The sequence below is a fragment of the Nipponia nippon genome, unplaced genomic scaffold (genome assembly GCF_047370975.1).
Source record: "Nipponia nippon isolate SJK-2023a ecotype South Korea unplaced genomic scaffold, ASM4737097v1 scaffold_1, whole genome shotgun sequence".
Classification (NCBI taxonomy): Eukaryota; Metazoa; Chordata; class Aves; order Pelecaniformes; family Threskiornithidae; genus Nipponia; species Nipponia nippon.
In genome coordinates this window covers 76045732-76068950 of record NW_028262290.1, presented here as the reverse complement: position 1 = coordinate 76068950, position 23219 = coordinate 76045732, and the positions used below count along the sequence as shown (strand labels likewise).

The 23219-nt window shown below is 42.3% G+C and overlaps 1 protein-coding gene across 5 annotated transcripts in view; it reads right to left on the bottom strand.

Annotated features, from left to right (window-relative positions):
• Nucleotides 1-23219, bottom strand: part of GRB10 (growth factor receptor bound protein 10) — a 148388-nt gene that overhangs the window by 106431 nt on the left and 18738 nt on the right. For 4 of the 5 annotated variants that reach the window (XM_087760071.1, XM_087760077.1, XM_087760055.1 and 1 more), the window contains one exon: nt 4539-4636. In XM_087760071.1, the coding sequence (XP_087616197.1) occupies nt 4539-4589 (51 nt within the window). In that variant the 5' untranslated portion in view covers nt 4590-4636. Of the gene's footprint in view, nt 1-4538; nt 4637-18327; nt 18464-23219 lie in introns of those variants that run through there. The other variant, XM_087760083.1, reaches the window with a different exon arrangement.

Below are 23219 nucleotides of genomic sequence, written 5' to 3'. Positions count from 1 at the left end.
AACAGCAGCCAAAGTGAGGAGTAAGAATATGTGAGAGGAACAACTGCAGACACCAAGGCCAGTGAAGAAGGAGAGGGAGGAGGTGCTCCAGGCACTGGAGCAGAGATTCCCCTGTAGCCCCTGGTGAAGACCAAGGTGAGGCAGGCTGTCCCCCTGCAGCCCATGGAGGTCCACGGTGGAGCAGATATCCACCTGCAGCCCCTGGAGGAACCCATGCTAGAGCAGGTGGATGCCCAAAGGACGCTGTGACCCCATGGGAAGCCCACACTGGAGCAGGCTCTTGGCAGGAGCTGTGGTCCCATGGGGAGAGGAGCCCACACTGGAGCAGGTTTGCTGGCAGGGCTTGTGACCCCATGGGGGACCCACGCTGGAGCAGTCTGTTCCTGAAGGACTGCACCCTGTGGAGGACCCATGCTGGAGCAGTTTGTGAAGAACTGCGGCCCATGGGAAGGACTCACATTGGAGAAGTTCATGGAGGACTGTCTGCTGTGGGAGGGACCCCACGCTGGAGCAGGTGAAGAGTGTGAGGGGTCCTCCCCCTGAGGAGGAAGGAGCGGCAGAGACAGCACATGATGAACTGACTGCAACCCCCATTCCCTGTCCCCTTGTGCCGCTGCAGGGGGAGGAGGTAGAGAAATCGGGAGTGAAGTTGAGCTTGGGAAGAAGGGAGGGGTGGGGGGAAGGTGTTTTAAGATTTAGTTTTATTTCTCATTACCCTAATTTAATTTATTACCAATTAAAATCAATTTCCCTGAGTCGAGTCTGTTTTGTCCATGACCGTAATGGGTGAGTGATCTCTCCCTGCCCTCATCTTGACCCACGAGCCTTTCGTTATATTTTCTCTCCCCTGTCCAGCTGAGGAGGGGAGTGATAGAACAGCTTTAGTGGGCACCTGGCATCCAGCCAAGGTCAACCCACCACAAATCACAAGAAAGATCTCCATAGTCTCGATAAACAACTGTCAATAGCTAAGTGAATGAAGATTTTCAAACAGTGTCAGGCAGACAATGAGTGCCAAAACATAGGTCTTGACAGCTCTTCCCACACAGGTTTTCAGTCTACTTGGACACAAATTCTGCAATCGATTTTTTTTCATGTCGTGTTTTTTAGGACAAAAGACACCTTATTCATGCAAACACAGACAGCAGCATGTATGCCTGTATCAGACTGCTCAATTCCAAAGTGGCAGAGATAAGACTAAGTCACATAGAAGGCATCTGGATTTCATAGGATGAGATTATGGCATCCACCAAGGTAACTCTGAATTAGAGATATAAGCATCTTTGGGTTTTTTCCTGCTAAAACAGAAACCCTCTCTAGCCACCCAATCAAAGCAAACAACCCCTGAAAATGTAAAAAGCAAGTCTCCCAAAAACCACACTCACCAAGACTAAGCACCCTAGGAAAACAAGTATAACCTCAATGTGACATGGACTTGGATCAGACAACCTCCAAACAGGTCTTCTAACTTGCTGCATCATTTTATGGAAAACAAGGATCAAAGATGCCATACTAAAACCTGGAGAACCTGTGCCTAGCTCTCCTCCAGCTGAAGGCAAAGAAATGCGACTGTTGTAGTAACAGCAGTACATCATCTTCACATCCACAAATCTGACACCATTAAAGGCGGCTTTTACTACAGTAGATGGCCTCTAACTGATTAATTCTCATAGGTATTTACTTCCCTACTCTTGAAGTGCACAAAGCTTCTCGAGTATGATATGCAATATTCTGCTCTCTTATCTGGTCAGGAGAACTATTAGCAATCCTGAAATCCACAGCTCTGTACACATAGGAGAAAGCAATTTCCATTTTCTCCCTATTTTGTGACCAAGTGCTTGTAGTGCATTTTATGCCAAGTTAGACGACGAGTATGATGTGAACAAGTCCTTTCTCTAATAAGAATTCAATTTTCTGAAAACAAACTCTATTAATTATTAATAAAGTCATGCCTGTGTCTTGGTTATGAAAAAATAAACAGGAGGCAGAAAATAGAAGATGAACAGAACATTCCCGCATGCCCAGAATTTTATCGTCAGAAATGGAGGAAAAAAAAAAAACCACATCCTTTTTTCATTTATGTCATTGAGACTTGTACAATTCACGCATCAAAGGGTTAAAGAACTAAATCTTCCCCAAGAGTTCAAGTCACTGCGCATAAATACTGTTGTGACTACAGATTGCAAAAGAACGGAAACACAGTAAATCATCCCATTTTTTTCTGAGAAATTCTGGGACTATGTTCTGAATTTCCAGGAACAGAAGACAAACACTGCCAATTCTCACTGCTAGATTTTTATTGAAGAGTTCGAGAATTTGGAAAGGGCTCCTGAAAGCCACTAAAAGGTAGTATTGATTTTTTCCACAAAGCTAGAGATTGTTTCTCGGAGAATGCACTCAGTGTGACTGGTTTATGTGCTAACTCCTGAGAAAGTTTAAAAAAAAAAGGACTCTCAAACAAGACCCGAAAGCTTCTGAAAGCAGCAAACTTTGCAAACAAAGAGCCCAGTAAAGAAGTCAGAGATATATACCTTGCCTGTCTCCCCAAAAACAGAAAAAAGGAAGGGTAGAGGGGGATTGGCAAGAAAGCATCCTAAAGGACATTCTGTAGTGCATATTCACTTATCCAGGTTCTCATTTGTCTTGCTGACTGCTATGAACATAATCCCGAACCCCAACGCATCAATTTATTCTAACATTGAAGTTACAGCGTTAAGGTCCCAACCTTAGGGACTCTGGAGGAAGGTTCTCCATAGCCTTCCATTCATATTAAGTCAGAAAATGTACTGAAAAAAATAGAGTACTTCTTCACACTCTAATCTAGAGCATATTTAGTTTAACCTTCTTTTAGTTCTTTACCAACACAATACTGGCACTGTAGCCAAATTTGAAAGACAAGTTGATGAAAGCTTGTAAGTCAGATTTAGTAGGGGTGGAAAAACAGATGTTCAGGGTTTTTTTAATGCGAACTTCACTTCTGACAGAAGGCACAATAGTTGTGAATGGGCTTCCCAAGCTAGTCTCTAAACTGGTTACAAGCACTTAGGATACTTAACACACAGTAAGCTATGACCAAAAATCATTCATTAACAGGGAGTCACTTCCCCACTGTCTTAAGCCACCCATGTTGCTTTGACACTTCTAGTCTGTTGACTGCCCCACACTAAAGCAGATTATCTACAGGGTTTGTAAAAGTAAGGGGAAGTACCAAGGAAAATTCACATTCTCACTGCTTATGAACCACTAAAGACTATTTTCATGAGAAAGTCTGACATCCAGTAAAGAATTTGCAGCTCAAAAATGTCTGCCTACAATGTCAAGTTTCTTTTACATAGCTCTCCTCTCCCTCAGCTTTGCATCATGACTCAGATGATGCTCTAAATGAATTGGAAGCATAATTTCACAGTGCATCACAATTATGAAGTCCGGGCACATCTATTCACATATTCTTTTAAAATCATAGATCCAAGTATAGTAACAGATTTTCAGGACATCCGATTTCTCAAAGTCCATTCTATTTTTATAACTGCAAAAGCAGTTATAAAGGAACCGTTATGTTTTTCCTGTTACCAGGAAAAGCATTCAGGTACATTCAACTGACAACTCAGCATATACTAACATTAGTCTTTTAACTAATTTGAAGTTTCCTGTTGGGGGTAAAAAGTGTAAGTTGGCATATTACAAAACAGATGTATATAAATCCTATAGGGGTTTGTTGGGGATTTTTGTTGTTGCTGGTTTTGTTTGGTTTTTGATTTTCTTTCAAATGACTAGCATGACTGTAGTAATCACTACTAGCAATGTTTCTCTTGGGAGAAAAAGGTTTCAATGTCATATGATATTCTGTTTAATCATTTCTGTATCTGCAGGGCCCAAAATCATAACTGAATCCTTAGGGTAGTAAGCACACTCTGAAAACAAAGAGAAAAAAGGGCAAAAAACAGGTCATGTCCCAAACAACAAATTTGCAGTTCCATAAAAAATACAAAGCATGCATTATGCCAGCCACAACTGCCTGGAAAAAAAATATGAGAACTTCTAAGTGCATTTTTGCCTAGCACCTTTGAATTGAGCTGAGGGTTTTTTTTAATATATTCTTTGTAATATGCCATATTGGCTGCTTAGATACAGTATATGACTCAACAAACATAGGATCTAACCAAGTGTAAAAATCTCTGCCTTTGTTCCTACAAATACAGCATTCAGGAAAACATTGATACTTTTTGGTGCAAGACATTTCACTGGTATTGTAGCTTGCCATTTATTTTGGAAACAAGTGCCTTCTCCCAAATACGAACTGGCTATTTTGAGGACAGGTATCAGATCTTAATCAGTATATATTAGTGACCCAATTTTTTCAGCAGCAGGCCTTGAATATGGGATGGTAACAGAGGCTCTGTTCCCAAACATTAGCAAAACCCAGAGAATTGCCAGACAGCTATTAGCAGTTTGATGAAAAGTCTGAATGCACAATCAATCACTGGCACACAGCAATATGATGCTACAAGCTGACAGGAACATGCAGTTTCATAACTTACTATCCGATAAGGAAGATGTAAAAAGGAGTCTGGGCAGCCAGCTAAAGCCATTTGTTCCTTCAAATTTTCTTCAAATTACATCTACTGCTTCACAGGACCTGCAGAGTACAAACAAACTGTCAGAAACCATACCGAAGACATTTCATCAACTTATTATTGAAAACAGTTAGAGAGGAAGACAGAGAAGAGCAACATGAGGATTTGCATCAACTTGGAGTAGCAAATCTGCACATTTGTTGTCTGCAGCCTAGAAACCACGTTCAACCTGGTATTTCATTCAAAAGCCCAACATAACTATTCTCAGGCTGGATGGCTCCTCCTTTATTTCCACAGTCCAGGCAAAAAAGAAAGCCTCTCTTCACACCTAGACTCTAACCATTTGAAGACTGGCTCTCACCAACTGAGGCTATGTTTTCAATTGTGGAGAGAAAACACTGAAATCCGGGAGTTAAATAAGATGACAGCCACTTATCATAGAATCATTTAGGTTGGAAAAGACCGTAAGATCATCGAGATCATTATGCAGCATCAGCCTTCGACACCTAGTTACACAACCACTTCTTCCCTTTACCCTTTCCCACCTGCCCCTTCTCTCACAGCTTTATTCTCATGCAATATATCAAATAGGGCGTCCCATGCAAATCTGCACTCAAGTCTTGCATTTCCTCTTCTGAGTGATTATTAGTAGCAACTTTGCAAGGTGAGTAGTGTTCCTTTCACAGAAGCATCACTTCCATGATCCAAGATCAAGCCTGAAAAGAAATCTACTGCAAACATATTTAGAGGTGCATATGGCTAAAGAACAAAAAGTGCAAAAGAGAAGGCAGTATTAAGCCAATATCAAGAAAGTGATTTTAACTGCTGCTTCCTAACAAAGGAAAACAAAAGCATATAAATATATAAAGCACTATTTGCTAGTCCCAGCGTTTCTCCCAACCAGTGGCATTCAGCTGGAGACACTCCTGCAGTGTAAGACAAGTGATGCCACCTCTGAGCAGATGAAAAAAAAGGGTGAGTGGGGGAGAGAGAGAGCAGTCTGCAAAGCAGAGCCAGAACTTTTACTCCTACCACAAGCAAGATCCTGTCTTGTTCACTGTTAATTACCAATTATGTATTCAAAACAAAAGCCTGAGTTTTAAACAGGCTACCCAATGCTCTCCAGCAGGCATGAACTGTCACCAAACCAAAGCTCCCAGCAAGATTTATGGGACAGTTAAGTCATGGACAAGGGTAAAAGACATCTTGGGAAAACTGGTCCCAGAGGACTTGTAGCCTATGGTCCATGCAAACCATGCACTCATCAAGGAAACTTTATTTTATCTAGTTCCAGAGTAAGTTTAGCTGAGGTATGGTAGCCTCTTCCTCTACCAGAAAGGCAGGCGAACTCCTGGGAGCTTCTTTCCAGGAAGGAGCTACTGGGCCTCTGCAGTTTTCCTGAGGTAGTAACTTTCTGGGGTCAACTCATATAGGCAATTACCTTGGGAGGAAACTTGTTTTGGCAACACCAAGTTTGAAAATCTATTTAACCCAATATGCATAAATCAAATTGTTTATTCTGGATACTGTTTTCAATAGCATTTACTTAAGTTTAAAACCAAAATCTTACAGGATTCACGTTACAGAGGGAGACACGGGGATGGGGAAAAAAAAAAAAAGACCACCTCAAACATCTAACTCTGTAGGCCTGATCAGACATAGTGTGGCCAGCAGGACCAGGGAAGTGGTCATCCCCCTGTACTTGGCACTGGTGAGGCCACACCTTGAATCCTGTGTTCAGTTTTGGGCCCCTCACTACAAGGACATCGAGGTGCTGGAGCGTGTCCAAAGAAGGGCAACAAAGCTGGTGAAGGGTCTAGAGCACAAGTCTGATGAGGAGAGGCTGAGGGAGCTGGGGTTGTTTAGCCTGGAGAAGAGGAGGCTGAGGGGAGACCTTATTGCTCTCTACAATTACCTGAAAGGAGGTTGTAGCAAGGTCGGGGTTGGTCTCTTCTCCCTAGTAACAAGCAATAGGACAAGAGGAAATGGCCTCAAGCTGCACCAGGGAAGTTTAGGTTGGATATTAGGAAAAAACTTCTTCACCAAAAGGGTAGTCAGGCACTGGAACAGGCTGCCCAGGGAAGTGGTGGAATCCCCATCCCTGGAGGTATTAAAAAGACAGGTAGACGTGGTGCTTAGGGACATGACTTAGTGCTGGACTTGGCAGTGCCCGGTTAATGGTTGGACTCGATGATCTTAAAGGTCTCTTCCAACCTAAACGATTCTATGATATCCAACTTGTGTTGCTGGTCTTTAAACAAATAAACAGTGATCTACAGCCATCTAACTCCCACTCCACACCTAAAAGTTTGCAGTCAGTTTTTAAGAGGGATCTGAAGATTTAATTTTCAGGGCAAGATTTGCCTCATTTGCCCGGTTTGTTCTAGGAGAATTACAAACAGATTTATGGAAATCCCTTTTATCTTGGGTGATGTATGCAAAAAAAAAAAAAAAAAGCAGCTTTTCACTTTGGCGAGTACAGTTTTCTATAAGTACATCTGAAGTGAAATTAGCCAAGCCACTGGAGCAGATGTTTTGAAGTTGGTACAATGCATCAACAAAGAGAACCATAGTATTAGCCTGTAAACCTACAAATTAAAGAAAGTTTAGGTAAAAGAATAAGGGAAAAGAATTCAGCCTTGCATTGCAACAGTTTTATGTTTATTATCGTTTCAGTATTTAGAGAACAGGAAAAGGCACAACTGCTGTAAAATTAACTGTAGGTTATTTAGGACTGAATATCAAAATACTGGTCTTTCTCTTGATGTTTTACCAAAAGGCACCAATTCACTTATAGCAAGATAGATTAAATATGTTCCTAAACAATACCAGACCAATTTGTCTACTCTAGGGCATGCTGCAGTTTATGCCACAGCCCCGTTACGCCAATGGAAGATCATCAATTACCTCAAACAATAGTTGGAGTCAAGACTGCATAATTTATCAAGACCCATTTGCTTCACTGCTACATTCTTGAGTATTCATTTGTTAACACCACAGAAACAGAGGAAAGCAATAATCTCTAGATGATATCATTCCTAGTCAGTCAAACATTAACACTGATTTAAGATTGCATCTCTTTTGTCTGTCTAAAAGCGGTTTATCAAAGCAGTCCTACCCTAGGAATACAAAAAGCCTTTGCTCACTGTGAGAGACTGGACTGTTGGATGACTGTCTCAAAGCTTGCTTGGCCAAGCCTGTGTGAGCCGGCGGGGGTGGCGGGAGGTTCTGATACCTGTCGGACACCGGCAGAGCGGTGGCAGAGACGTCCGGACCTGGCCGGCCACTTGTCACGTGGCAGGGGGTTGCGTGAAAGACAAGACTCAAAACACATGGACAGCGTATTAAAGGTGCACGCGTGTGCCGGACGGTGAGCACGTGGCAAATGTGCCAGAGCCCAGGTACCGACTGTCGGTACCAGAACTCCCCCACCCCCACCCCCTAACGACCCTCTATGAAAGGCGCGTGAAGCCGAACTGCGGGGGGTGTGTGTGTGCACCCACCACCGAAGATGCGACTACGGACCAACGGGACGCCGCTGGATCCCTGGTGGTGACTATCCTCTGCTTATCGAACGCTTGCTCAGTTTCCTCCTAATATTTCCTGCCTTTCCTATCACTCTTTTTCCACTTATACACATTCAATAAAGTGACCAAAGGTGGCGACATTTGACCTCGTTTGTGTCTTAATCTCACTCTTGGGATCATTACAAACCTTCCCCGAGCCCGAAATTGGACCAGGACACTCACCTTTAAGATCTAAGGTCCTGTTGTACCACATCATCAAGTAATAAATTTTATAGGGACAGAACTCTAAACCCGTTCATGTGTTCATCAGATAAAAATTAGGATTTAAAAAGAAACATAAATCAACTTTTTCTTTGCTATTGTCTTTAAACATGATTTTTAGCGTGTCAGTTCTCTTCAGAGACCGTAACTGCATACAGACTTACATGTACTTTCCTTGCAAGGTGAACAGCACAAATCGCAAAGACATATGTAAGTGACAAGTTACTGCCCTTTTCCTAAAACGCCTTAGATGGGGGAGGGAAACTCCAAAGGACTGTAAATAGAGAACAAGCTGTGTAGTCAATCACTGTTACAAAACTCAGGACATTCAGTGGCGAGAACAACTGCTGTGCAGCATCGAGCCAGACAGCCTGTGCACATTCAAAACCAAGCGACTTCACGTGCTTCTATTGGCTTAAAAGGTCTTCCTTGGACAGAGTCCCTGAAAGAAGGACAGTCACGATAAACCAAGTTTCAAAGGTCATAAGATTCAGTTTTGGTATGATGTTCTGTAGCCTAAAGAATAGTCTATTGTGAGGCTTAGCTTTGACGTTTCAGTCTCTCAAAAGCGTTAAACCAACTCACACCATCTAAACAAAGATTGATATTCATCCCGCATGGAAAACACTGCGGGTACGCATCCTGGAGATTGCCGCTGCTCTGAATGAGCTGTTTCTAGTCACGATCAAATTACCCACCTAACCAGTAGATTAAGTTATCTATTAATGGCAAATTAAGCCTGTCACCAGGTATGCTTTTTGATTTATCACTTGCTCTCTGCATATTCCCAGCAGAGGAAACAGTATCTCACCCAGCACTCTGGAAGCACAGACAGCCTACGCACCTACAGATACTGCGGTAGGAAGATGGCAGGGGTATGGTCACTCTGCCAATTCAGGAAGTTTTCCAGGTTCTACATGTGCCATCTGTCAAAGTCTTTAAATTCAAGAGAAAAATAATTTTTAAAACGCAATCACTTGCAGATTAGTTAGGAACGGGGCGGGGGGGAAAGAAAGATTTTTAACCTGGCAGAGTTGCAAGACAAGCTCGAAAGCTCTTGAAAACTGGAGTTATGCTCTTTTATGAAAGGTAACTTAACAAATTTGTTGAATACTATTCCCTTTCAAGTCCTGGGTATTTCATTATTTGTCTTCTGTAACATTCTGCTTTCTGTAACTGAGCTACTATGGAAGAGGGAGTGGAAAAAAGCTTCAGCATAGCCTTAAATTTTGACCTACCTGAAGACCTTTCTCCAAGACCTCAGGTTTAACATAGAGGTTAAAATCCTTTCACTCTCTTGAAGAGCCAGGGAAAAAAGACCCTGTCTTGCTGGTCCACACAAAGAACAATCTGCAAGATCTCTTCCGATGGCCTCAAGATAAGGTAGTTAATAACATGGATGCATCTAGCAATCCTCCATACCAACACAGGGCAAGAGGACACATACGCTTACATTTTCTTACTAGTCTACTCCTATTGCCATAGTTACAATGGAAATAAGATTTGGATATGAGCAGCATGAGGCATGCCAGTGAATTTTCTGTATTTGAAAGACCTGACAGCTAACAGTGTCCCCAGCTGCATTTAAAATGTGGGACCCAGATGTGCTTTTCCCTGCAAAGACAAGATCCACACAGCTTCTCACAAGAAGGAAGCCTGACCACATGGGCTGGAAAGAAAGCGCTGCCAGATCCCGTAGCCGGCTGGGGCAAGGAGACTAGATCCTAAAGCACCCTTGGCAGCACACGCATTTGCCACCAGATTCCATCATAGCTTTAGCAATCAGTAGGTATAAGGATTCCTAAAGCCATTTCCTCTCTTTTGGTGGTGGTTTCAGGTAGAGACTGAGGATGCCCTCCACCCCCAAGGTGATGATTTGATCAGCAGGACTCAAAGGTTCGTTAGTGCAGGCTGGCAACCAAATGCAACCGAAAGACTCTGACTTCAAATTACTACTGGCAGCATCCTGCGCAAGGAGCAACACCAGAGGACTGGATTCATCTTTCTATTTTCCGCTTCTCCATTTTGCTCACTCCAAACACATGCTTGCTTCTCTCACAGCTCTGAACATCCTTCCCCACACCCAAAAGCTCCAATTTTCTCACACTGAAAACCAACACTTGGGCAACTCCCCTTCAAACAAGTTATTTTGCCTGACGCTCCAAAACACCTCCCCAAACGCTCCAACCACAAAGGATTCCGTGACATTATCGCCAACGTCCTGATGGCCCACTGAGATTAATATCAGAAAATATTGAAGAATACTTGCAGATTTCCTCATTTCTTTCCACTTGCCTTGCACGAGTTGGCACGTGCACACACATTCTGCTACACATACGTACCCAAAAGGCATTTGCAAGTCTATGATATAGAGCAACTGCCTAACTAGAGTAATACTTTGAACATATCTTTGAAAACAAAGCATTGTTCTAGCTAAATTTTCAAGTGAGTGTTGCGCACTAAAATGAAAAGCACTGTTCAAAATATAAATCATCAATCAAAAGCACTTCAGTTACGTCCAAACACTCCCACGATTCCATACTAAAAAATCTGGTCTTATAAAAAAAGGGAATATAATTCTCTTTGCCATTCTTAATTGCAAAGCTGTTAGTCTAAATATTACACCTTGTAAAGGAAGCCATTTGCCATTGTAATTTTGCCAGAAAGTGAAGAATCTTGGCAACAGCAATTCAGGCTTTTGAAAGCCAAAACAGATACATACTTCAGAAGCAGCACAGAAGAGCTGATGCCATCCCACTTTAAGTCCTGCCAAATAAAATTAAATAAAATATATGCAGTTCAGCATTTTTTGGTTTCCCAAAGCTGCCTAAAATTCTGAAAAGGCCCCTCAAGACTCGTAGCCTGTAAATTCGTGTTCACCTCCTGACAGGGCAGCTTCACTGACAGCAAGGATAAAAAGTCCTCGGAAAAAAATAGTTACTTTGCACCTTGCCCATTTAAGTAAGGATTTTCCCCCTTGTCCCTGAAGGAAGTATTCCAGTTCAAAAAACAAACCTATAGTGAAGTTTGGAAATATTTATGAAACTCTGCAGTTTCACTATCTCCCTTGATCACTCAAAAATCGTCTTCTGCCTCCTAATAGCTAAATCCATAGCTTTGAAGCAGGAACTTTGACAACTAAACAGACTGTACCCAAGTCTAAATAAAATGTTAATTAGACAGAAACCAAAATAAAGAACTATGTAGCATACAGGATACAATCCCATCAGCAAGCCATATGCAGAAATAGGGCATGCATGACTGGGACAAAAGATGCATAGTGAGGCAGCCCAAGGACAACTTCAGCTAAAAATGCCGTGACTAATGGTCTCTAATTTTGTATATCTACTTCCTCACTACATTCTTTGCTTCTGGAGAACCGAAAAATACTGCCTCTATCCTCCGTGTTGTCATTTTCTTTCCTTCCTCCCCCCCCCCACCCCCCCAATCTAGTCACATTTCTCATAACACAGAATCCAAAATTTTGTAATTTTGGGAAGCAGTCTAAATAATTATTTCCTTCTGTTATTTTAGGCTTTTTATTATCCAACCTGAAGACTTAGAGTGAAGTTATACAACAGTTAAGATGATTTAATAGCTTGTTACTGCCAAGAACAGGACAGACATCCCACTCTCTTCATCAGCCCTTGCTCTGCTGCTTTCTTCCTCCACTTCCTCCCAGCAGCTTCATGGCACTCCCTCCTTCTCCCCCTTTTGTGCCATGTATGGTCCTTAATGAGTTCAGCTCGCAAAAAAAAAAAAAGTAATTTTCTGTTTTGTTAATTAATTCGTTTGTTTTCCAGGGTTAGTTTTCTGCTAAGGAAGCAAGTGCAATAAACTTAGATCTGACAAGCAGCTCAGCTGGCACAATGTGAATGGCAGGAGAGCATGAGCAAGAGAAGGGAACAGGATCACCCCTTTCTAGTGGCAGCAAACGATTACATTGGCCAAGGCAACCTGTGAACTTTCATTTTCTTTGTTTACTGCCATTAGGAGCTGGCAAACCTTTCCTGCTGCACGTCCACGTGAATTACTGCTTTCCAGGCATCTCACAAAAGATAAACGTTTGGGTAAGTCTCCAAACAAAATATAAAGTTGCATTTTCCAGAAGGCTTTTACTTTCCCCTTGTGGTACTGACTCAACTAAAGTCTGGTTTTGTTGCATACTTACCAAAGCATTGTTTTTTGCATCCAACACACTAATGAGCCTCTATGCTTTCAACCTGCCACTGGTGTGAATGGTCCTTCCCGCTGCACCGGCGTGGGATCTGAAAGCCAGTGGCTCTAGACCCCCAACCCAGAGACTAAACTACACACAAGACATTTTTCTACTTAACTCCTATACAAACAGAGCAAGCTTACCAGCCTCTGTACAATGCATTTTTGTTGAAGAAAGTCAGATCGTTACAGATTCTGGTTGAAACCACAGGTTAATCTATGTGCACAACCCTAAGCATTACACTGGGAAGATTTAGCCGACTCACTCAGCTTCCCTTTACTAAGGTGACAAGATGGTCGCATCTCCTCACAGCTTCAACCTTTACAGCCTCCTAACAACAAAAGTTAGGAAAGCAAATAGTTAAACATATATACACAGGTGTGACAGAGGGACACTCAAATCAGAGTAGCATCCTACAGAACCCTATACCCCGTTCCCACCTCCTGTTCCCTCATTTCTCTGCAACACTCCTTCCTTTTGGAGGAGAATCTTCCAGAGCACGCGGAAGCCTCTCCTCCCCTTCTGACTGATGCAAAAGACAAAGACATATAAAAAAAAGAAACAAAGAACAAAAGGCAATCTTTTTACCACATGACCCACTGATTAGTTTTTCAAGCATTTTAAGTCTGTTTCATCCAAATGATCCATTCATCAATCACTAGCTATTCACAGCCTATTTTTCCTTGCTTGGATGCTTTTTACAAGGAAGTTTACTTCTCTAAGATTTCTTCTTTAACATTTATGCAGGGGGCCCAGTAAAGCTTCTCACCAAACCTGCTAGTTTTTGTAACACAGTATTGTTTACAGAGCGCTGACCGTAAGACTGACCTCAAAACTAAAAGCCATGCTCGTGCACAGAAAGCCATAGGCAGATATCTATCAATACCATCCACATTTCTCCCTAGGTCTCTCCCGACCTCCAAAGTTTTCAGGTGGGTCAAAATACTTTTTCTGGTGTCCTGGTTTCAGGTTAACTCTGGTTAACTCTATCCCAGCTGAAATGACGACACCTGGATTTAGAAAAACATCATTGTGGAACAAGGACATTAGACAGGTTTTTCATTTTGATGATTTACAGGCCTTAATGCCAATAGTTAACACAGTAAGTGTACATGTGTCACTTGCTGTTCTCTTAGTACAAGATTTTTTTTGAAGAGTTATTAACTAGGATTATCAAAAGCTTTTATTTAGACAGCAAGGTTCATGTTTTTGAAGCAAATCCATTGACAGCCTTTTACAGTTATCTATAATTCATGTTAGTGAATAAGCACTCGTTTATTTACATTGTCTAATACCATATAAACGGTTGAAGCTGGAGGGCAAGTTAAGACATTTCAGTTCAAATAGCACGCTACTCACTAAGATGAGATACCATAAGAGGTACACTTAAGTGCACAGGTTATTCTCAATATACCTCTTGTTTGCATGGTTAGAACACTCAAAAGAAAGCCCTTCTACTTAGCCTCTGAAAAAATTACATGCTGTGAGACGAGACTCATTCCCCAACATCAACAGTACATTAATTCACCCTCCAAAGAATTTTGCGGTGATATTCCCAAACATGGCTTATTCTAAAGAATTCAACTGTTCAAACAATTAAGATAAAAGACACCACAAATCAGCTGAAATGCAGCACAGGAGTAAGTAATAGTAGTAAGTGGTAAAAATAAACAAGCAAACCCATTTTACCTCTCGTGCACAGCAATGTAGGGGTTACCATAGCGTAGCTGGTAAGCAATAACTCATTAAAGCCATGAGTAACTCAACCATGTAAGCGAGCCCTGGACTACATCAACCCAACGCAAGGAGGCAATTCCAGCAAATATCGTGTTGCTCTCGAGACAAACAGAAAATCTTGTCTTATACAAGAGTGATATGTTAAAGAAGTAAGGGCAAAGGATAACCCAAAAAACCTAAAGCAATATACACACACTCTTGATTGACTGGAACATAAAAATTGTGCCAATCCAGCTTGCAGTACACAATTTGGAGACTGCACTCATTCACTTCTATTCAATGAAGCACCAGCAGTGCCAGAGTATACTCAACTGCAAAAAAGCTACTTGCAGTTTTAAGATACTGATGTCACAGATACCTTGTGTATTTTAACGCTGCCTTACTAACAAATCACAACAATCTCTTCTTAGAGCAAAGAGACCATTTTGTAATCTCAGATGAATTTGCTGGTATTATGCAACACGCAAGCTCCAAATCCACGGGTGGCTTACAGTTAGCAGCAGGCAATCAGTGCTGCAGCAGCGCCTAACTGACTTTCAGGACACAACTAAAATGCTACTGGTGCTCTGTTCTTGAATACAGGCTGGAAATTTCTAAAAAATAAAATAAATAAATAAATAAAAAGGAGATAGGAAATGCATAAGTCTTTCTTACCCCCTTGTGCTTTGCAGCCCATGAAAAACAGTTTCAGGCTGACATCTCAAAAGCAAGTATGTTGACCTACTTGCAAATATACCACCATGGGACAAACAGGGCATAGCTTTTCCAACTAAGTGTAAACAAAACAGAAAATAAGCTTACAGAATAGGTTAATATTTTGTAGAAGGGTTAATGTGTTAATGTTCAACGGAAAGCTGAAGTCTGGCCAACTGATCACATGTTCCATGTGCACTAGTGTACATTTATTTATTGCTCTTAACTTGCACCTGCAGAGACAGGAAGAAAGAGAGTATTCCTTCCTTTGATCCTGAAGGTCACAAGGTGACCAAAATCCCAGCTCAATGAAAACTCTAGCGAGTTTGCAAGTGTCACCGCTTCCATCAACCCTTTCAAAGCACAGTATTGGAAAGCATAGGAAAGAAAACTGAAGTAATACCACCCAGGCTTCATAGACTATGTCAACTTAATTAGAATGGTATTTTGGCAGCACCCAAAGATTACATATTGAAGGCTAGGTAGCAGGCCAAATACTTGACTACAGTATTTTGCCAAGCCACCTACGTTAAGAGCTACTCCCTTGTTCTTTCAGGGTGCCATAAAGGAAATCTGTTGTTTCGAGCCTTATAAGACTATGTAAGAGAGGCCTGAAACAGCGAACGTCACCAGCACTGAAGGTTAACTAGATATGTGTTAAATGAGAAACATCCCTAGTTAACCTTCAGACTACAGAGCAGCTGGAGGGGAACATTTGTTCTCAGAGGGTGTAGGCTCCAGATGTAGCCAAAGTGCCCTCCCTACATACCGATATATTTTAACCCACAAAACACCTGTACTCCAAGCCTGGAACAGACACACAGGTCCCATCTGCGTTCTCACACCCCAGGGTTGTCCAACTGGCACTGGCAGCAGTAGAAAGGAAGGAGAAGACAGCACATAAGCATCCCCATATACAACAGCGTTTTATAGGCCTGCAGTACATTGCCCACAGAAACAAATCAACATCCAGGCTATGTCCGGAGCCGCCCGTAACTCTATTACAGGATAAGAAGAAAGTCCCGTACCCTATGTGGTGGCAGGGGTACAGGGGAGATGTACGCCCCTGCACTGTCACATCAGTCAGTGAGGAGAAACAGGCACTGCTTACATGCAGTTCACCTCATTCCAAGGCAGCTATCTAGAAGAGGTCAGAGAAAGCTGGGGTTTGGACTAGATGATCTCAAGAGGCCCCTTTCAACTTACACGATTCAGTGAAGGACATCACTGGAGTGCCTGGTTCTCTCCATTGACTACAAAGGGAATTTAGAAAACTGGCTCAGATATAGACATCCACAATCTAAACACTCAAAAACAACTAGAGGAACCCCTCCCCAGCGTACAGCACTATAACTTCAGACTCTCAGCACCTCTGGACAAGACTGATAATCATGCCGAACCAGTCCCACAGTATCCTCGCACTCTTAGTCTCTCTACTGCAGAAGCCAATCCTGACAAAGCTTCAGCTTCTCCCAGCAACTTTTAGGGTTTAATTTCACTCTGTGAGTGTGCGTGTGTGTACGTATACATATATTATACACATGCACTTACATACGTGTATGTGAACTCAATAAATAGATGAAGAGCTTCTTTAGCAGCAGTACAGCATGCAAAAGATAATCCCTTCAGCCAACATGGCAGAATTCAGTGTTGTGAATGCTCCACCTCACAAAAAAATAAAAATAAAAAAAATCTAGCTCAGTTCTCTTTCCTGAATTTGCTGTTTGAGGCAGAGATTCTGTTCCTGCTTTGCTCTTCAAAAAAAGTTCTCCCCCCCAAAATACACTGCAGTGTAATAAAACAAAAGATGTATCAAAAAAGCAGCAGATAAGCTCTCTTGCAAAAGCCTCTCTAAATATCAGAAATTTGAAATTTCCAACTGCTACTCTTAATTGATGAAATAACAATCCAAGAGTTTCTTTTTTGTTCCTTTGTCTTTTGATCTATAAAAGCACTCACTCATCATTAATACAATCAATTTGACAGATGCATCAGAAAAGTCTCGATTTTCATTGCAGCCCCACTAATTAGCAGTACTACTTTATTAAAACTCAGTTCTGCATGAAGAGATGGCTTCACACAACTGCCTGCTTTAGACAAATACTTACCACCTGCTTTCATGCTACTTTCTTTTCATGGGAAGACAGCACGCATTTCCTTCACCTAAGGCTCTGATGCTTACAGATCTCTGAGCTTATAATGTTCCCCCGTCCTTCAAATGGGCAGCAGTATCACCGAATTTGCCACTGATGTCTGATACTCTCTCATCTTTATGGCATTGTTGGTCTTAGGTAAATTACACTATGGCTTGGAAACCATCACGTTTGTTTTCTGCAACATCTTTGCCTACGCATCTTTTCTAGTCCGATAACTCACATAAGTCAATAGCCTAAAATAAGCAGCAGAATTTTCATCAGGACTGTCTCATTTAACTAAATGAGAACCTCTCCATTGTATAAAACCAAAAAGATTCCCTCCAAAACACAAGACAGAAGCAGAAGTTTGTTGAAGCTGGATGCCTCTCAAGAGCCAGGTTTGAGAAGGTTACTTCACAGGGAAGAAGCGCTCTTCTCTACGGCAGGGGAAGACAGCCGTGGTTCCCAGAGAAGCTCCAAGTTGTAAACCTTCCCAGTGTTGTCTCCGAAACTACAGGCATACCCTCATACTCTGTTCCTGCTGAAGTACAACAGCACATTGCCCAGTACAGCACTCTGGTCAGTCTCAGTGGGACTACTCAGAACGGCGAAGCAAGCAGCAGGAATAACATGGATATATTTTTTCCTACAACTGCAAGTAGCAACACTGGCCAGAAAAGATCTTGCAGCCAGAGTAATGAAATGCAGGTAGCAAAAAACCACTAGCAACAGATGGGGAAGTAGAAATATTAAGCAAACCAAGGAACAACACATCTGAATTTCTTCCATGGTCTGAGGGACAAAAACGTAGCTGTTTTCTACCAGACTTTGATGATAGACCCCCAACAGTCTTTTGATACAGATCTCTGTCTAGCAGGTTAAGCCTTTTAAGGTTTAATGCCTCATGAGATACATTTTTAAACACACACACACAAAAAAAAAAGCCTTAGAAAGAGCAGAATCACTCCACTTTTGCACCAAGTCAGAACACAACCGCTCCCTCTGTAGAGAACACGTGTGCCAAGAAGGACTACGGTCCAGCTCCCAGCACTTGAGCAGCACTGAAGTTTTCATTTTCTGGAAGGAAGGTACAACACGTCTGCACAGCAAATGATCAGCAAAGTTAAGAAATCGCCCTGTATAGTCAGACAAAATTAAGTAAATACGTGATTCTTACTTACTGGAAAGCTTCTCCCTGGTATCCAGTGACAGGATGCATGGGAATGGCTCAACACTGCATCAGGGGAGGTTCAGACTAGATATTAGGAAACATTTCCATTACCATGAGGTGGTCAAACACTGGAACAGGCTTCCTAGTTAAGTGGTCAATGCCCCAAGCCTGTCACTGTTTAAGAGGCATTTGGACAATGCCCTTAATTATATGCTTTAACCTTTGGTCAGCCCTGAGTGATCAGGCAGTTGGACTAGATGACCATTCCAGGTCCCTTCCGACTCAAAATATTCTATTCCATTCATCAGAGAATATTCCTTTATACCAAAATGGCTTTATCTGAATGAATACTCCTAAAGTGAAGTTCAAGACATTCTCCTTAATTCTTAAGTTTTTCCTGATATATTAGCAAAAGGTCCACGTGCATTGTAAGTCAGTTATTTCCAGTGCTGCCTCAACACCTACTTCTAGAAATGTCCGTCTCGGAACACACTCAAATGCTTTCTTGCCATCAAATTTATGGAAAAACACAACAGTTGGTTGAGACACAGTAAATCACCCCTCAACAACCCTATTCTGTCTCAAAGCAAGAGTAAAACCAGTTAGAGTCAACAGCAGTTTAGGAAAACCCGTTTTATTTGACATTGAAATGGACTGGGAAGTTCAGGGGGTCAATTGCCATGCCTGAGGTGACGGGCTGACTACAACCCATGTCCACCTTGCGAGCCACCTGACCACCACTGCCATTGCAAGGTTCACAGTGCCCCAAATTTTATACAGGATTCCCACTTCTCATCCTGCAACCTCAGTTTCAGCATGTAGCTCTTGGCCAAACCACTACTTGTACTGACTGCTGGTCATTCGCATCGGTCGGCGAGGGACCGGTTAACAGTATGAATTTCACAAGCCCACAATTACAAAAGAGACATGAGCAAGTACTCTGTTGGCAGCCGGAGCTCCAGCGTTATTTATTCTAGTATAAGAGCAGATGTTGCAGTTATTCGAAGGTTTTCCCAACCTTAATTGTTGGCCTTAATTGTTGTTAATCTTTCCCATGAAGTGGAGACAGACAGACGCCACCCGTATTTTGTGAAGAAGATAGTGTCCTGCAGGGTATGAGTAATAAAGACAGTATTGTCTGCCTTCTCCCTCCTGTGTGAAATACAAGGGTATTGGGATTGGCCGGCAGCATGGAAGAAAAAGAACAAACAAGTGACTCAGCTGTTTTATTTATTTTTTTGGAGGATACATCTGCTACAGGATTGTGCCGTGACACTGAGATTTCTTTCCCCTCCCCAGGAGTGGGTGAAGCTTCCAAGTGCCAGCTAAGGAAGCGTCATATTTAGACTTCACAACGCCTGAAACAGCTGATAGACGAAGCACCCGGTCCACCTCATCGAGCATCACTCAGGCTGTAGTATTAAGAAGCAAAGTGTTGAGTTTCACAGGGCAATATTAGGTTTCATAAACAAGTTCTCAGACTGGACAAGAAAGCAGCATTTCATGATGTGCTAGGAACATTGCAAAAGATACACAAGAGCTTCTCAAGTCTTTTCCTTCGCTAGTGGGAGGCTTGCCTGAGACTTCTTGCTCAGGCGTGGAAATTTTGTATTCATCTTTTTTCCTGCAGAACTTGGAGACTAAGTTTTCTAACCAAGAAGTACATTCCTCTGACTTTGTTCTGCCAAGCGTACTGCAAGATGTTAACTTGGTGTCCCAGTAACTTGAGAACAGGCAACACAGAGGAGGGACACTGAAGTTCAGAAATAAAACACAGGATGCATTGATGCTACAACAGGCACTCCCTATAACCTAAGGCAAAAGCCCCAAAAGTCAGGATAGTGAGGATCAGTTTCATGTTTACTGTTACCTTCAAACAAATGCCCAGAGTGAACTTGGACATAAGGCTGAAGCCAAAGACCAGACTGGAATGGCATCTGCTCTCAGTTCCAATGCAGAATACAGTAAATCAAGTCTTTCTTCCCTCTTACCCCAAAACTCACTTTAGCTGCAAACACCTTCAACGTTTCTTGACAGGAAGAAAAACATATGGACCGTTTTTCTTTTAGTTCCTTAAGAAATGTTATGTTTGTTCATTAAAAGAAATAAAAATCAATGTCAACCTCCAAAAGTTCACCAGGCACCATATTTTTATATATATATCTATATACGCACACTAAGCAACTGCTGATAGACAACATTTTAAAGAGCAGCATAAAAAGACTGTAGTAAGTTGCTAGAATGGAAAGAATTTGGCCAAGATTTCTGAAGGAAAACGTCAAACTGCCAAGTTATTAATTGCCATATATTCCCAGTCATACCTAAATTGATTCGGACATAGCATGAAAGATGGTAAGTCAAATCAGTTTTCAGAAGTGAGTGCAAGGTAAATTCAGGGAACAGAAAAATCAGGAAGTGACTTCTTTACCAAAAGTACTAGTTAAAACTAGATAACATAGACGTGGATAATAAATAAGTTGGCATGGGAAGAGTCAGTAGAGCTTTTGCAGAAGTTAATGACTCAAACCTCCAAGGTTTATGGTACTGTATGGACAAAGACACATTTGGACATTATCCCTAACTAGGGACTCTTAAAAGGACCTGAGCTGCTCTAGTTTGCCGGAGTGGTTCCCCCCCTTAACACCCAGCTGAAGGATAAGAAATAAAGGTAGGAAAACACAGAGCTTTTTTTGCATACAAGGAGTCTCAAGAATGACTGTAGTGGCCATTCTTTCCAATGTACCCATAAGCTCCCCGAAACCTGACAAACAGGGAGGTGACGTGAAGCTTGCTGGCAGTATGACGTGTTCCGTCATCGGAGCTGGAGCGTCACGCAAAGCACAGTGGAACGATCGCATGATCACGAGCAAATGGGCAACCAAAAGGGCAACGCTGATTTAGTTTCCACAGACTCAAGCCAACATGCAAAAAGAAAAATAACCCTGCCTGTGCGTACCACTGAAGTAAGCGTCAGCAGTCTGAAGTCTTGTTTGAAAGTATCATTTTGCGGGGGGAGGAAAGGCAGACCATATCTCACAAGGAAATACAGTATTAAGAATTAAGGAACTGCTGCAAGCAAAGCAGAATCATGACAAGTCATTAAACCCAGGGCACACCCACTTCTTGAAAACTGTGGGCTGTTGTGACACTAAAAAGGTAAAATAAAATTAGAAAGAGTACAGCGAAGAGGAATTCCTAAAGCAGAAACTAACAGACCTGGATCATTCAGTGTGGAGAAGAAGAGACAGCTGAGGGAGAAGAGAACAGACATTAGTCAGTTATGGAGCATGACCATTCCCTCAAGAGAAAGAGGTAGGTAAGAGATCTGAAGTGGACAGGAAACATGAAAATCATTTCCATGGGGTGACCGGACCTATCAATGTGTTAAAACAATAATTTAGGCTAAGCACTGGAGAAAGTTCATCAAGGGATAGCGACTATAGTAATGGAGATGCACACTTCAGAGAACTGCAGCACAGCTCACCATGCAGCAGAAGGGCCTAAAAGCAGAGGAAGACTCCTTACAGGCTTTCGACCTAAGCAACTGCTGCTGCCGATGGCCCAGAGACACACAAAACTGTTCCTGGTTAACCTGTGGTCTGATCCACTACAGCTACGCTTATCGAGAGGAACAGCCGTAACTATGCTCACTTTTATACAGATTATTGCCCTTTTTCTCACCAACAGAGCCCTGCACCAACTCCATTTTCAAACAGAGAAACTGAGACAGCCGGAAAGGATTTTGAGGTCACCCAGCGGGCCCCAGGCACCGGCAGAAGGCTGGTTTCTGAGCCATGAGCTCTGCGTTCAAGACATCGCTATTCCCAGCTGCCAGCCCCGGGTCCCTCTGCTCCAGGTCACGTCCCCCACCAGAGCCAGGAGGATGGAGGCCTACTGGCCCCTCAGCTAGGCTCATTAACGTAGCCCTTTCACATCAACGAAGTTTGCAACTCAAATTAACATCGTTAATTATTTTTTTTTTAAATTAATATTCCTGCCTGTGAATTGTGGGCACTAGACATTAACCTAACTAGGATGGTGAAGGAAAGCTGGAGGGACAGCCGCATCCCAGAGAGGTCCAGAAGCACAACCTCAGCACCGCCACGCTGCATCCTCCAGAAAATACTGCATCAATTTAACAGATTTGCACCTTTAACAATTTGGCACAGACCTAAAAACTACAGTTGCTAGGCATCCTCCATGTAACATTTACTTTTAACAGCAAGGCCCGCAGGCTGCTGCAGTATGCAGAAGGTAGAATCCATGTAGCTTCTGAGTTGACAAGCACATGCCTAAATGCCAGCTCTCTACAACACAAAACATGAACTGCTTCGCCAGGGTGCCTCTCCCAGTATTTCCATGATGTGGCACGTTTCAGCACTGAATACCAAAGGTGCCATTTTCATAATGGGTATCTAGGAAGTGTCTCTCTTTGCATTTCAGGCCAGGACAAGAGCAAACAAAAATCTAAGATTTTAAAGAACGTGAAGCTTCCTGCACAAATCTGATAAAGTCCTACTGAAATCACAATGTAAGTTCAACACTGTACTGAAAGCTGTTAAGAGACCACAGCTGAACAAGGCCCTGAACTCCTCTTTTATCAGCTTTTTATTTTGAATAAAATGAAAAGCTACTTTCAAAATAGCATGAGAGTCACAACACCAAAAACATTCTGGCTTTTTCATACTCTCAAAATAGCATGCTAGAAAGACATCTACAAAAATAGAAGTTTTAGGTGCATTTAGCTTTCATCTCGAGCATCAGCACAAGTCTATCCAACGCAGCATTTGCATAAGGCTCCATACACAACCGTCCTGATGAGCAGCAGAGAATTGGGACCAAATGCAACCATCACCTGAAAGCCCTCCAGGACCAGAGGATTCAGATGCTGGCGCATGCCTG